At 41.1% G+C, this 16,399-nt stretch overlaps 1 protein-coding gene across 1 annotated transcript in view; it reads left to right on the forward strand.

Annotated features, from left to right (window-relative positions):
• si:ch211-180a12.2 (uncharacterized) overlaps positions 1 to 10,865 on the forward strand; it is a 61,280-nt gene extending 50,415 nt beyond the window's left edge. The window contains exon 14 of the mRNA XM_052485738.1: positions 10,514 to 10,865. Within this exon, the coding sequence (XP_052341698.1) occupies positions 10,514 to 10,545 (32 nt within the window). The 3' untranslated portion in view covers positions 10,546 to 10,865. The remainder of the gene's footprint in view (positions 1 to 10,513) is intronic.
• Positions 10,866 to 16,399: the final 5,534 nt, after the last annotated feature.

Consider the following 16,399-nt stretch of genomic DNA (forward strand, 5'->3'; position numbering starts at 1 on the left):
GGCTGGGGTCTTTGACAATTTTTAGAGCCTTCCTCTGACACCGCCTGGTGTAGAGGTCCTGGATGGCAGGCAGCTTAGCCCCAGTGATGTACTGGGCCGTATGCACTACCCTATGTAGTGCCTTGCGGTCAGAGGCCGAGCAATTGCCGTACCAGGCAGTGATGCAACCAGTTCAACCATGCTCTCGATGTTGCAGCTGTAGAACCTTTTGAGGATCTCAGGACCCATGCCAAATATTTTTGTTTCCTGAGGGGGAATAGGCTTTCTTGGTGTGTTTGGACCATTCTAGTTTGTTGGTGATGTGGACACCAAGGAACTTGAAGCTCTCAACCTGTTCCACTACAACCCCGTCAATGAGAATGGGAGCGTGCTCGGTTCTCCTTTTCCTGTAGTCCACAATCATCTCCTTAGTCTTGGTTACGTTGAGGGATAGGTTGTTATTCTGGCACCAACCGGCCAGGTCTCTGACCTCCTCCCTATAGGCTCGTCGTTGTCGGTGATTAGGCCTACCACTGAATAAGGTTTTTATTTTTTTATTTTTTCTAAATGAGCAAAAAAACGTTTTCTTCACTTTGTCATTATGGGATATTGTGTGTAGATTGATGTGGAATATTGTTTAAATACATTTTAGAATAACGTAACAAAATGTGGAAAAAGTCAAGGGATCTGAATACTTTCCGAATGCACTGTATGTATACCTACTGATATCTAGCTGTAGTTCTAGCTAATAAATACAATTTTCAGGATTACAGGCATCACTGAAAAGTACATTTCCTGAATAAAATGTTGTGTGCTTGCTAGTTTGTTTTAAAGTATTTATGGTTTTTAAATAACTTATAGTAGTTTTGGCAGATTATACTTGAAAAAGTAGGCAGATGAAAATATTGATTGATTGATATGATAGGATAGCCTGAACTTGTGGAAGTTGTTTTGGTGTCTCTAGCTTGAATGGTTCAAAGGTTACATTCTAATCTTAGTGGGTATGTTATGCTAATTTATGCACATTTAAGTCGTTTTAATTCATAGTGCAAACCAGAACTTGACCAGAGCTAGAGTGAACCAGAGCTAGCTAAGTATGCCCAGGACCAGAGGTGGACCAGAGATAGTGCAGACTAGAGCAGTAGTTGTGGTCAGTCATTTTGTGGTTGTGGTCATTATTTGTGGTTTAGTCGTTGTGTTCAGTAGTTGTGTGCTTGTGGTCAGTTTTGTGGTTGTAGTCAGTAGTTGCGGTCAATAGTTGTGTGGTTGTGATCATTATTTGTGTGGTTCAGTAGTTGTGTGTCTAGTAGTTATGTAGTTATGTCAGTAGTTATGTGATTGTGGTCTGTAATTGTGGTCAGAAGTTTTGGTAAGTAAGTGTGTGGTCAGTAGTTGTGTGGTTGTGGTCAGTAGCTGTGGTCAGTGTAATATTCATATGTGTAAACATTTACATTTACATTTAAGTCATTTAGCAGACGCTCTTATCCAGAGCGACTTACAAATTGGTGCATTCACCTTATGACAGACATCCAGTGGAACAGCCACTTTACAATAGTGCATCTAAATCTTTTAAGGGGGGGGGGGGTGAGAAGGATTACTTTATCCTATCCTAGGTATTCCTTAGAGATGTGGGGTTTCAGGTGTCTGAAGGTGGTGATTGACTCCGCTGTCCTGGCGTCGTGGGGAGTTTGTTCCACCATTGGGGGCCAGAGCAGCGAACAGTTTTGACTGGGCTGAGCGGGAACTGTACTTCCTCAGTGGTAGGGAGGCGAGCAGGCCAGAGGTGGATGAACGCAGTGCCCTTGTTTGGGTGTAGGGCCTGATCAGAGCCTGGAGGTACTGAGGTGCCGTTCCCCTCACAGCTCCGTAGGCAAGCACCATGGTCTTGTAGCGGATGCGAGCTTCAACTGGAAGCCAGTGGAGAGAGCGGAGGAGCGGGGTGACGTGAGAGAACTTGGGAAGGTTGAACACCAGACGGGCTGCGGCGTTCTGGATGAGTTGTAGGGGTTTAATGGCACAGGCAGGAGCCCAGCCAACAGCGAGTTGCAGTAATCCAGACGGGAGATGACAAGTGCCTGGATTAGGACCTGCGCCGCTTCCTGTGTGAGGCAGGGTCGTACTCTGCGGATGTTGTAGAGCATGAACCTACAGGAACGGGCCACCGCCTTGATGTTAGTTGAGAACGACAGGGTGTTGTCCAGGATCACGCCATGGTTCTTAGCGCTCTGGGAGGAGGACACAATGGAGTTGTCAACCGTGATGGCGAGATCATGGAACGGGCAGTCCTTCCCCGGGAGGAAGAGCAGCTCCGTCTTGCAGAGGTTCAGCTTGAGGTGGTGATCCGTCATCCACACTGATATGTCCTTCTGTAGCTCAGTTGGTAGAGCATGGCGCTTGTAACGCCAGGGTAGTGGGTTCGATCCCCGGGACCACCCATACGTAGAATGTATGCACACATGACTGTAAGTCGCTTTGGATAAAAGCGTCTGCTAAATGGCATATATTATATTATTATTATGTCTGCCAGACATGCAGAGATGCGATTCGCCACCTGGTCATCAGAAGGGGGAAAGGGGGAAACATACTGAATTGTAATTGGATGCATTAGAGGAGGCATTAGCCCAAGCAACAGAACTCTCTCAAGGATATGCTACAACAGGTGTTAGCTGAGGCGGTGGAACCACTCAACAGATAACATCAAGACTTTAGCGGCTGTTGAAGCTCTTACAATCGACATTGAGAGAAGGATGAAAGTGATTGACAACCTGTCTGCTAAAGTGGACAATCTGCAAGCTGAAAATAGGGAAAGCAGATGGAAAATCAACGACTGTTCGTCACAACTGGAGAAGATGCAGCTCAAGTTGGCTGAAATGGAGGACCGTTCACGTCGCTCAAATGTAAAATTAATATCTTTAAAAGGAGGAGACAAGACTGACGATCCCATCGAATTCCTACAGAGAATGAGCCCATCCATATCTCACAAGGTTGAGATTAGAAAGAGCCCATCGCACCTACTCGGGACCTGGGACTATAGTAATGCTTCAGACAGACAAAGAATGCTGATCTTCAAGGTCCTCCGGTACATCGACTGCCAAGCCATTCTACAAGGAGCTAGAGCAGCAGAGCTCATTCACCACGCTGGTAATGTACTGCTGTGAGGAGGAAGACTCAACAACGGGGCCATGCAATTACCAGGGAACCTATGGAATAAGTAAACTGGTCAGGAGGATTTATCCACTACTCCAAGGAGTTTTGACAAACATTTGATCTAACTACTTGGGATCATTATGAACGTTGACAGTGGAGCATCAGCATGCTAGCTAGTGAACTAGCTTTCCAGCCAGCAGGGTGATTGGGACAGTAACTGGGACAGCTTGGGACAGGTAGCTAAGTAAGTTATCATCACAACTGTTAGCTAGCTAACTGATTATCTATTCAGTAGTGTTCAGTATTACCTAAATGTTGTTGAAAGTTAATCTAGTTTCTATAAAAGAAAATTGTATTTTATAGCTAAGTTACGTTTACAACGTTCGTGTGATTACTTGTCTCATGTTGCTGTGACAATGACAGCGTAGCTAGAGAAGTCAACTATCACCACTGAATTATTTAGCAAATTACTTCTCCATTTTTGTGCTACGTTAAGGCTTAATCATTCAGTCAATTGAGCATTTCTTGCTAGATATTTAGGAAATGGAGTGAGACGTACAGGGATATTTGGGGGGGTTTAGTGATAGACACCGCTGCGTTCAGTCATAGGTCTTAACATTAAGTGGAGAGGGAGGACTTTTGTGTCCTAACCTGTCAGGGAGGGGAGGGATTCTTTGTATCAACTGTTTTGATACATTTGTCAGGGTTTTGGGTTGGAATGGCAATCTGAAGGGTTTTGTCATTTTATCCAAAAATGGATATGTTTACAGTTTCTTTCAGGAATATCTGGTATACAGTTCTTTAGTTGGAAACTAAATAGTCATTTTATAGTTGTCATAAATTACTTTTCTCCCCTTTTATCCATCAAACTGGTATTCACATTACCACAGATGGATCATGGCTAATTTTGTGATCATTTCTTGTAATCTGAGGGGTTCTTCTGAGCCAAATTAAGCGAATGTCTTGACGTATTACATAGGAATAAAGTTGACATGTCTCTATTGCAAGAGACACATCTTTTAGAGGGTGATGTCCATTGATTTCAAAACAAATACGACAAACGGGCAGCTGTTTCCTGCTTTAAATCTAAAGGGGTACTTATTCTACATAAACGCAATCTACCCCTTACAATTGAAAAAAGGGGAAATTATAAACAGGGCTGATTTACTAACATATGTTCCACTCTGTACGTGTTTAAATAGCGTTTGTGTCTATTTATGCTCCTATAACAAAGATTTTCTCCCTTCAGATTATACGCATGTTATTGGAGCTGACATGAATGCTATTATTGATTCTTAGCTAGATAGATCTGGACCTTCTCATAGCCCATCACAAGTGATTGCTTCCAATGCACTTAAACCATTTCTTAAAGATCTTAGTTTTAGTAACTGTTGGAAATGTCATAATCCCAAAACTAAGGACAAGCTTTTCTGCTAGTTTTAAGACTTTCTCGAAAATGTACTGTTTTGTACTGTTTTAACATCTACTGATATTACAGGTAACAATGGAATTTATAAAAACATTACTGGCCATTCTATCTGATCATGATCCCATTCTTTGTAAATTAAAAATCTTACCAATGAATATGTGTGCACTAAGATGGAGGTTTAATAATACTTTACTACACAACTCTGATTTCATCTTCAAGTTTCGATCTTTAAAAAATAAAAATAATTAGAAATAAGTTACCACTCAGTGGAGGACTCAACTATGGTATGGTTAGCTGTAAAAGGTTTCATACGAGGAAACACTACACATCTTCCCTCTAATTTACAGAAATTAAGACTTTAGAAGATCAGTGAATTGGAAAATCATTGGGAAATGCTGGAAGACTCTTAAAAACAACCATTCAACAGAGAGAGAAATTGATCTAAAAAACAAGTAGACTGGAACTTAATGACTTGTTGTGACGTAGAGCAGAATTCATTATGCAGACGATGCGACAAAAATACTATTTTCAAGGGAGTAGTCCTAGCCACTTACTGGCGCTGCAGCTTAAACATGCTTGAACAAGACCATCAATACAGCTGTTCAGACCTCCTACTAAGGGACTGTTATCTTATCCTACAGAAATAAATACAACTTTTACAGCATATAATTCAGATTTATACAGTTCCTCACATAGCTTTGATACTTCTGCTTGTTTGACAGTTCCTGGAGAACCTTACGTTGCCCAAACGTTCTCAAGAAGATTTATTAGAGGACTCTGTCACTATCTCAACTGAAAGCTGCTCTTTTAAATATGAAAAAAGATAAAGTGCCTGGTATTGATGGAATGCCTCCTGAACTCATTCTCATTTTTGGGATGACCTAGGAGCAGTTATTCTTGAATTGCTTAACATTGCTATTGAAAAAGGACAACTCCGCAGAGACATCAATACAGCTATTATATCCCTAATCCCTAAGAAAGGAAAAGACCTCACAAATTGTGCAAATTTTCGGCCAATCAGTTTAATCGGAACAGAAATGAAGATGGATGCCAAAGTTCTAGCCATGCGTCTAGACAACGTTATTAACAAGATCGTACATCCTTACCAAACATCCTTACCCTTTATTAAGGGTCATCGTGCAGCCGATAACATGCGCCGCCTGTGCTGTGTTATCTTTAGATGAAAAGAAAGCATTTAACCTCTTGGAGTGGGAATATTTATGGCTTGCATATTTTGGTTTTGGGGCTAGATTTATACATATGATTCGCACCATGTATGTGAATCCTTCTATTATATCTACCCATTCTAATCCATTTATCATACAACGAGGATGTAAACAGCGTTGTCCCGCCTCCCCTATGCTATTTGCTTTCTCCCTTGAACCGCTGGCACTAAGCATATGTCAAAATTCGGCTTCCTCACATATCAAAATCAAACAAACTGAACAAGCAATTTCTCTGTATGCAGATGGCATACTGCTCTACATCACAAACGCTCAGAAATCCCTCCAGCCAATAATGTCTATTTTCACAGCATTCAGCTCATGGTCTGGTTACAAGACCAACTGGTCTAAATCAGCTCTACTACGTCTTAACTCGGCTATGGGAAACGTGCAACTACCACCCATGGTCCCAGTGAAGAAACAAATGTATGCATTACCATATCCCCCTCTATTCCACTACTTGCAGGAAGAACGATTTAGAAATCCTTCAAAAGATCCAAAAATACATACAAAGATGGTCCACTCGGGCCACTTCTTTGCATTCTAGAATCTCAGTTATTAAAATGAATGTCCTCCCTCAATTTTAAAAGTTTCATGTTACCACTGCCTCCTCCTATAGACTATTGTTCTAAACTCTGTCATAAAGAAGTTCATTTGGGGGAGAAAGAGACCACAAATTAAATATGCAACACTATAGAGAACAAAAGCATCAGGTGGAATTGCAATTCCAAATCAGAAATTGTATCACCTATCATTCCAAATACATTTCCTGAAGACCTGCTTAAACCCAGAGGCTTCTGTTCCTTGGCATGCTATGGAAGAGTCAATAGTTTCACCAATTAGATTACAAAAAAAAGAAATCTGGATTGACTCCTAAATAATGTGCATTATTGTTTGGACCCATTATAGCATACTCAGTAAATGTGTGGACATTTACAGAGAAGCATATGAGATCTAATCTTAAATGGCTTTCATACTCTCCAATATGGCATAATAAAGAATTCTTAGTGTGTAAGAAAACATATCAGATTATTGGTCTAAGGGTATTTATACTTTCAAAGCCATATTCAATTTGAATGGACTCCTCAGTTCCCAGGATTGTTTTTTATGTCCCAGGTTCATCATTTTGTCTTTACCTTCAACTCTGCCTATCCATGCGAGCCTATGGGGTCCCTTGGGGAGCAGAACGAGCAGTACACCCAGTGGTCATTAGTTATGTGGTTTAGCAGTTGTGTGATCAGTAGTTGTCTGGTTGTGGTCAGTAGTTTTGGTAAGTAGGTGTGTGGTTCAATGGTTGTCTTCAGTAGTTGTGTGGTTGAGGTCAAGCTAGTTGTGGTCAGTAGTTTTGTGGTTGTGGTCATTAGTTATCGTTCAGTAGTTGTGTGGTGTGGTCAGTTTGAACTACAGTTGTTGCGTGTGAAAACTGAAAAGTGTGATGAGAAGTGCTCGGGTGAAATATGAAGCGAGTGAATGGAGACAGCTTTGCTCTATCTAATCAGAGCAGCAGGATCAACGGATACAGACAGGCAAACTTGCCAGTTAAGTTACTTAGAGGACAGGGCACGATCCTGAGAAGGAGGATGAAGCTAGTGAGCATTAGAAATCTTGTCTTTATCGTTCCAGGTCGTCCAGACTGGGAAGCATTTGAAATATTCTCTGTATCATTTCAGGTAATGCCATAATGTACTTATTTTGGTAGATACTTCCCCATAATAGCTGAAATCGGGGGGGGCGGGGGTCACACTATGCACAGGACCAGAGCTAGTGCATAACAGACCAGTAGTTGTGGTCAGTAGTTGTGTGGTCAGTAGTTGTGTGATTGTGTTGCAGGTTCTTTGGGCCCTACAGTATGGACATGGTCAGTAGTTGTGGCCATACGTTGTGTGGTTGTGGTCAGTATTTTGGTCAGTAGTGGTCAGTCATTTTGGTACGTAGTTGTGTAATTCATTAGTTGTGGTCAGTAGTTGTGTAGTTTTGATCAGTAGTCTCGTGGTCAGTAGTGGTCAGTAATTATGTGGTCAGTAGTTGTTTAGTTGTGCATAAGTTGTGTGGTTCCGTAGTTTTGTAGTTAGTAGTTGTGTGGTTGTGGTCTGTCGTTTTGGTACGTAGTTGTGTGGTTCATTAGTTGTGGTCAGTAGGTGTGTGGTTTTGGTCAGTAGTTTTGGTACGCAGTTGTGTGGTTCATTAGTTGTGGTCAGTAGGTGTGTGGTTGTGGTCAGTAGTTTTGTGGTTGTGGTCAGTAGTTGTGTGGTTGTGGTCAATAGTGGCTGGCAGGGTAGCCTAGTGGTTAGAGCGTTGGACTAGTAACAAGTAACAAGGTAACAAGGAGCTGACAAGGTACAAATCTGTTGTTCTGCCCCTGAACAGGCAGTTAACCCACTGTTCCTAGGCCGTCATTGAAAATAACCCTCGACACCCATGGTTAGTTCTTAATCAGTTAGTCAGTTCTTAACTGACTTGCCTGGTTAAATAAAGGTAAAAAATAAAAATAAATTTAAAAAAGTGGCCAGTAGCTTTGATACATAGGTGTGTGGTTCAGTAGCTAATTGTGGTCAGTAGTTTTGTGGTTTTAGTCAGTAGTTGTGGTAGTTTTTTTACGTTTTTTTATTTCACCTTTATTTAACCAGGTAAGCTAGTTGAGAACAAGTTCTCATTTACAACTGCGACCTGGCCAAGATAAAGCATAGCAGTGCGACAGAAACAACAACACGGAGTTACATGGAATAAACAAGTGTACAGTCAACAGAATAGGGGGAAAAAAGAGTCTATATACAGTGTGTGCAAATGGCATGAGGAGGTATGGCAATAAATAGGCCATAGTAACAAAGTAATGACAATTTAGCAGATTAACACTGGAGTGAAAGATGAGCAGATGATGGTGAGTAAGTAGTGATACTGGTGTGCTAAAGAGCAGCAAAGTAAATAAAAACAATATGGGGATGAAGTAGATAGATTGGGTGGGCTATTTACAGATGGACTATGTACAGCTACAGTATTCCAGGTTTAGTAGTTATGGTCATTAGTTGTGTGGTTCAGTAGTTGTGTTGTCCCTAGTTATGGTCAGTAGTTTTGTGGTTGTGGTCAGTATTTGAGGTTTAGTAATTGTGGTCAGTAGTTGTGTGGTTATGGTCAGTAGTTGTGGTCAATAGTGGTCAGTAATTATGTGGTCAGTAGTTGAGTGGTTGTGTTGCAGGTTATTTGGGCCCTATAGTGTGGACATGGTCAGCAGTTGTGTTTAGTAGTTGTGCCGTTGTGATCATAAGTTGTGTGGTTCAGTAGTTTTGTGGTTAGTAGTTGTGTGGTTCATTAGTTGTGGTCAGTAGGTGTGTGGTTGTGGTCAGTAGTTTTGGTATGTAGAGGTGGTCAGTAGTTTTGTGGTTGTGGTCAGTATTTGTGGTTTAGTAGTTGTGGTCAATAGTGGCCAGTAGGTGTGTGGTTGTGGTCAGCAGTGGTGGTCAGTAGTTTTGTGGTTTTAGTCAGTATTCCAGGTTTAGTAGTTGTGGTCAGTAGTTGTGTGGCTGTGGTCAGTAGTTTTGTGGTTGTTGTCATTAGTTTTGTGGTTCAGTAGTTGCTGTGGTCAGTAGTGGTGGTCCGTAGTTTTGTGGTTGTGGTCAGTATTTGAGGTTTAGTAGTTGTGGTCAGTAGTTTTGTGGTTGTTGTCAGTAGTTGTGGTCATTACTTTTGGTAAGGCAAAACGTATTTGCTAATTTTATGACAAAGCAAAGAGAACTTCAAAATGTCATGTACTTGTATTGGAATGTGCAGCTGTTTTTGGTAAGTAATACATGTTCTAGTTTCTGACATGACATACTGCATCTTTAATGAAAGCAATTGGTGGTTTACTGAAACAGCTCTACTTATTGATTGGTAGAAGCTATTCCTGTTCTGATTTCAGATTTGAAAAGCAGACAAGTAGAGGAACATTTCATACACTACGTTTTTGTCTGCATTTTTGGGGGAGTAGTTAAAATGGCAGTTTGAAAGAATTTGGGAAAAAATTGTCAATGCAGTTACTAAAACAGCTGTATTGTTGGATTGGTAACAGATATTTTTTTTGTTACGATGACAGATTTGAAGAACAGAAGTAGACGAAGATGTTCTGACCTCTACATTTTTGTTTAACTTGTTGGGAAAGTGGCCAAAATGCCAGTTGTTTATAAAAAGTTAGATGAAAATGTCTTTGACATTACTTCTGAGTTCAGATTCGAAAAGCAGATAAGTAGAGGAAGAGTTTACTAACCTTTTGTCTAAGAAGTAGTTCAAATTGGTCAAAGTAGCTGATTTTGTGTTAAGAGTAGCATCATAGCATTTACAGTGAATGGAATGTTGAAAGTGATGACGTCACAATGGGGCCTTTAGAATGCTGAGGAAATCCCAGGAAAAGTAAAAAGATATCAATGTTCTACAAGCACACTATTCCAGACCGATCTGCATGTCTTGACGTTTGAATGACGTTTCTAGCTTAAACAGTGTAGGAGGAATCACGTTCCAAAGAAATATAAGAAGTATGTCAAAGATTTAAAATGGGGGTTGTGCGTCACAAACCCCACTAATAATACAGTGTAACTACAGTATAATAAGTCAGAAGTTTGTCAAAGATTTCAAGTTGGTGCTTTCGCAAGCCCCATTAATTAATTAATATAATGCATCACAAGAAATACACTTAACCGTTATGCAACATATAGTATATCACAGGACATAACTCTAACTCCTGTCTTTTTTTTGTTTGTTGCAGAGCCCAAGGAAGAGGTTTCATCTTCACTGTGAATGGGGCCTACAAAATGTGTTTATTTTTTATAACATAGATATAAAATACTTATGGTATACGACTCCTCGGGATGTCACACTTTATCCTATAAGTAAGCATTTCACTGTTAGTCTACACCTGTTATTTACAAAGCTTATGACAAATACATTTGATTTGATGCTTGTTCCAGCATAATGTCATTTGTAATTGTATGATTCATACATTTCATATTCAAGTCATATTTCGTTTCAGGTTCAGCACAACGTGTGTCGCATAATCTTCTAAAAACATATACATTTTTGAAAATGTAATTTTGTCAATAAAATCTTGGTTCACTTTTTGTGCAGAATCTCATTTAAGTTGGGGGGACAAAACAGTTCTATCTTCCTTTACACTGACATTGTACTGTGTTGTTCATTTTTTTTACATCGGGATAAAATGTGTGAGCCTGATGCGTTTCAAAAATAGACGTGGTTCTCTGTCTCTTCCTTTCACCTCAACCACAATTGAAACAAGGGGAGTGCATTTCACATGCCTTCACATTGCACATTTCACACACTGTGTTAGTAGTCAAGTATTAACTTTTTAATTATTTATAATAATATTACTTATGTTCTGTGCAATGTCAATGCATAATCTGTATCATTGGATTGGTTCTTCTGTAGCCAAAGCCACATTTAACATATTAATTTAGTTTACTTTGTTTGCTCTTATAGATTTGGACTCTTATACAGAAAAGGAACAAGGTTATTGTCTTTTTATAGTCAAGCAGACATGGGTCAGTGAAAGAATGTTCCAATTGCCAGGTGATTAAGAATCCATGTGGTATAGCACTGTCTGCAACTAATCTTGATATAAAGTAATAGATTTAGACATATTTTTTAAATATTAATATGGCCTACATTACAGCCGTACACTATCGATCCTATTGATCACGCTTCCCGCAATGATGCGCATGCAACATGCCAAAATTAGTAATACGTTCAGTTATCCTCTTCCTCATATGGATGTATACTGGACATCTCAGCCTCAAGAACAACATTTCTACAAGCTGTTACTGAAATGCACATTTTTACACTTGCTCACGACCGCTCATCGGAAAAGTTATTTGTAGGACAATTAATAGGCCTATTTTGGGATTTTATGTTTTAAAATAACAAATACCAAGAAGTAGTTTACCTCAGTGTCACACCCTAGCCTTAGTATTCTGTGTTTTCGTTATTATTTTGGTTAGGCCAGGATGTGACATGGGGATTTATGTGGTTTGTTTTGTCTGGGGGGGTTTGTAGTTATGGGATTGTGGTTAGAGTAGTACTCTAGGTAAGTCTATGGTTGCCTAGAGTGGTTCTCAATCAGAGGCAGGTGTTTATCGTTGTCTCTGATTGGGAACCATATTTAGGCAGCCATATTCTTTAGGTCTCTTGTGGGTGATTGTTCCTGTCTCTGTGTTTGCACCAGATAGGGCTGTTTTGGTTTTTCACATTTGTTGTTTTGTTAGTCTCATGTATAGTTTCTTTATTAAAGAACCATGAATAATAACCACGCTGCGTTTTGGTCCGCCTCTCCTTCGACTCAAGAAAACCGTTACACTCAGGTTCCAGTTTGATGTAGGCCTACTCTGATCTGAAGTTTATCATCTTATCGAAGAAGCCACTGAAACACCAAAAGATGGACTCACCAGCAAGCCCCCTTTCTCATGCTGGGGGGACTTTCTGGACAGTTTGGTTGAGTTTATGTGCTGAAATAATTTACTGAAGGACACTGTTTCTATAGCCTACAAAGAATGATATATTATGCACAATTGTCCATGGTACTAGCTTTTGTTACTATTACTGGGTCGTTCCACCAATTCTGTGCCTTTTGAGACGTCTAACTTGGACCAAAAAAAAAGTTTAACCTAATTTTTACATGCTGTCATAAAGTTCAACTTTATGAAAAACATGTTTCCCGTCTCAAAATGTTAAATAAAAACATACAAGTGTATATTAACTAGAGTCGATTGACAGACCGGTGCGTTAAAAAAAAATACCCATCATAATCTGTCAGTTTGTTTTGCATCTAAATCCACCACATCCGCCAATGTCGCACTTACACATCTGAGGAAACCAGGCACCATCCTTGTGGTGGCAGCATCATGCTGTGGGGATGTTTTTCGACGGCAGGGACTTGGTGACTAGTCAGGATCGAGGGAAATGATGATCGGAGCAAAGTACAAAGAGATCCTTGATGAAAACCTGATCCAGAGTGCTCAGGACCTCAAACTGGGGCGAAGGTTCACCTTCCAACAGGACAATGACCCTAAGCACACAGCCAAGACAATGCAGGCATGGCTTCGGGAAAAGTCTCTGAATGTCCAGTAAACCCGATCGAACATCTCTGGAGAGACCTGAAAATAGCTGTGCAGCCAATCTCCCCATCCAACATGATAGAGCTTGAGAGGATTTGCAGAGAGCAATGGGAGAAACTCCCCAATTACAGGTGTGCCAAGCTTGTAACGTCATACCCAATAAGATTTAAGGCTGTAATCAATGCCAAGGTGCTTCAACAAAGTACTGAGTAAAGGGTCTGAATGCTTATGTGAATGTGATATATAATTAGCAAACATTTCCCAAAACATGTTTTTGCTTTGTCATTATAAGGAATTGTGTATAGATTGAGGAAAAAAACGACAATCCATTTTAGAATAAGGCTGTAATGTAACAGAATGTAGAAATAGTCTAGGAGTCAAGGGGTCTGAATACTTTCTGAATTATTTTCAGACCCCTTGACTTTTTCCACATGTTATGTTACAGCCTTATTCTAAAATTGATTAAATAAAACATTTTCCTCAAATCTACATGCAATACCCCACAATGACAAAGTGAAAACAGAAATACCTGATGTACGTAAGTATTCAGACCCTTTGCTATGAGACTCGCAATTGAACTCCGGTGCATCCTGGTTCCATTGATCATCCTTGAGTGTTTCTACAACTTTATTGGAGTCCACCTGTGGTAAATTCAATTGATTGGACATGATTTGGAAAGGCACACACCTGTCTATATAAGGTCCCACAGTTGACAGTGCATGTCAGAGCAAATACCAAGCCATGAGGACGAAGGAATTGCCCATAGAGCTCAGACTTTTTATTGTTTATTTTATTTCCCCTTTATTTAACTAGGTAGGCCAGTTGAGAACAAGTTCTCATTCACAACTGCGACCTGGCCAAAATAAAGCAAAGCAGTGCGACACAAACAACAGAGTTACACATGGAAAAAACAAACGTACAGTCAATAACACAATAGAAAAAGTCTATATACAGTGTGTGCAAAGGAGGTAAGATTAGGGAGGTAAGGCAAAAAAATAGGCTGTAGTGGCAAGGTAATTACAATTTAGCAATTAAACACGAGTGATAGATGTGCAGAAGACTAATGTGCAAGTAGAGATACTGGGGTGCAAAGGAGCAAAAATAAATAAATAACAAAATGGAGATGAGGTAGTTGGATGAGCTATTTACAGATGGGCTATGTACAGGTGCAATGATCTGTGCGCTGCTCTGACAGCTGATGCTTAAAGTTAGTGAGGGAGATATGAGTCTCCAGCTTCAGTGATTTTTTTTATTTTTTTTTATTTATTTTGTTTTTTTTTGCAATTCGTTCCAGTCATTGGCAGCAGAGAAGTGGAAGAAAAGGTGGCCAAAGGAGGAATAGGCTTTGGGGGTGACCAGCGATGTATACCTACTGGAGCACGTGCTATGGGTGGGTGCTGCTATGGTGACCAGTGAGCTGAGACTCTATCTTATAATTAGTTGGTGAACCAGGCGAGGCAGTCATTTGAGAAACCAAGGCTGTTGAGTCTGCCGATAAGAATGCGGTGATTGACAGAGTCGAAAGCCTTGGCCAGGTCAATGAATACGGCTGCACAGTATTGTCTTTTATCGATGGTGGTTATGATATCGTTTAGGACCTTGAGCGTGGCTGAGATGCACCCATGACCAGCTTGTAAACAAGATTATATAGCGGAGAAGGTACGGTGGGATTCGAAATGGTCGGTGATCTGTTTGTTAACTTGGCTTTCAAAGACCTTAGACTTGGGCGAGTTGCTGTGGGGGGTGCAGGACTGTTGACCGGGGTAGGGGTAGCCAGGTGGAAAGCATGGCCAGCCGTAGAAAAATGCTTGTTGAAATTCTCAATTATCGTGGATTTATCGGTGGTGTCAGTGGTTCCTAGGCTCGGTGCAGTGGGCAGCTTGGAGGAGGTGCTCTTATTCTCCATGGCCCTTACAGTTTCCCAGGCAGTTAGCCTTTGCTTTCCTAACTGCCTGTGTATATTGGTTCCTAACTTCCCAGAAAAGTTGCATATCGCAGGGGCTATTTGATGCTAATGCAGAACGCCACAGGATGTTTTTGTGCTGGTCAAGGGCAGTCAGTTCTGGAGTGAACCAAGGGCTATATCTGTTCCTGGTTATACATTTTTTCAATGGGGCTTGCTTATTTAAGATGGGTGAGGAAAGCACTTTTAAAGAATAATCCAGCATCCTCTACTGCCGGGATGAGTACAATATCCTTCCAGGATACCCAGGCCAGGTCGACTAGAAAGGCCTGCTCGCTGAAGTGTTTTAGGAAGCGTTTGACAGTGATGTGGGGTGGTCGTTTGACCGCAGACCCATTACGGACACAGGCAATGAATCAGTGATCGCTGAGATCCTGGTTGAAGACAGCAGAGGGTTATATCCTTCCTGTTTTGGCCCTGTCCGGGGGTGTCATCGGATGGGGCCACAGTGTCTCCTGACCCCTCCTGTCTCAGCCTCCAGTATTTATGCTGCAGTAGTTTGTGTCGGGGAGCTAGGGTCAGTTTGTTATATCTGGAGTACTTCTCCTGTCCTATCCAGTGTCCTGTGTGAATTTATGTATGCTCTCTAATTCTCTCTTTCTCGCTTTTTCTTTCTCTCTCTCGGAGGACCTGAGCCCTAGGACCATGCATCAGGACTACCTGACATGATGACTCCTTGCTGTCCCCAGTCCACCTGGCAGTGCTGCTGCTCCAGTTTTGACTGTTCTGCCTGTGATTATTATTATTTGACCATGCTGGTCATTTATGAACATTTGAACATCTTGGCCATGTTGTGTTATAATCTCCACCTGGCACAGCCACAAGAGGACTGGCCACCCCACAGCCTGGTTCCTCTCTAGGTTTCTTTCTAGGTTTTGGCCTTTCTAGGGAGTCTTTCCTAGCCACCGTGCTTCTACACCTGCATTGCTTGCTGTTTGGGGTTTTAGGATGGGTTTCTGTACAGCACTTTGAGATATCAGCTGATGTACGAAGAGCTATATAAAATAATTTGAGTTGATTTAGAGGGCAGGTTGGTCAGGATGATATCTATGAGGGTGCCTGTGTTTACAGATTTGGGGTTGTACCTAGTAGGTTCATTGATCATTTGTGTGAGTTTGAGGGCATCTAGCTTAGATTGTAGGACAGCCGGGGTGTTAAGCATGTCCAAGTTTAGGTCACCTAACAGCACAAGCTCTGAAGATGGGGGGCAATCAATTCACATATGGTGTCCAGGGAACAGTTGGGGACAGAAGGTGGTCTATAACAAGCGGCAATGGTGAGAGACTTGTTTTTGGAAAGGTGGATTTTTAGAAGTAGAAGCTCAAATTGTTTGGGCACAGACCTGGATAGTAATGACAGAACTCTGCAGGCTATCTCTGCAGTAGATTACAACTCCGCCCCCTTTCATGATTTTTGGTTCCCTTCCTAAGCCAAGATCAGACATGACAAGGACATCAGGGTTGGCAGAGTGTGCTAAAGCAGTGAGTAAAACGAACTTAGGGAGGAGGCTTCTAATGTTGACATGCATGAAACCAAGTCATTTACGGTTACAGAAGTCAACAAA

Source organism: Oncorhynchus keta, chromosome 3, assembly GCF_023373465.1.
Source record: "Oncorhynchus keta strain PuntledgeMale-10-30-2019 chromosome 3, Oket_V2, whole genome shotgun sequence".
Taxonomy (NCBI): Eukaryota; Metazoa; Chordata; class Actinopteri; order Salmoniformes; family Salmonidae; genus Oncorhynchus; species Oncorhynchus keta.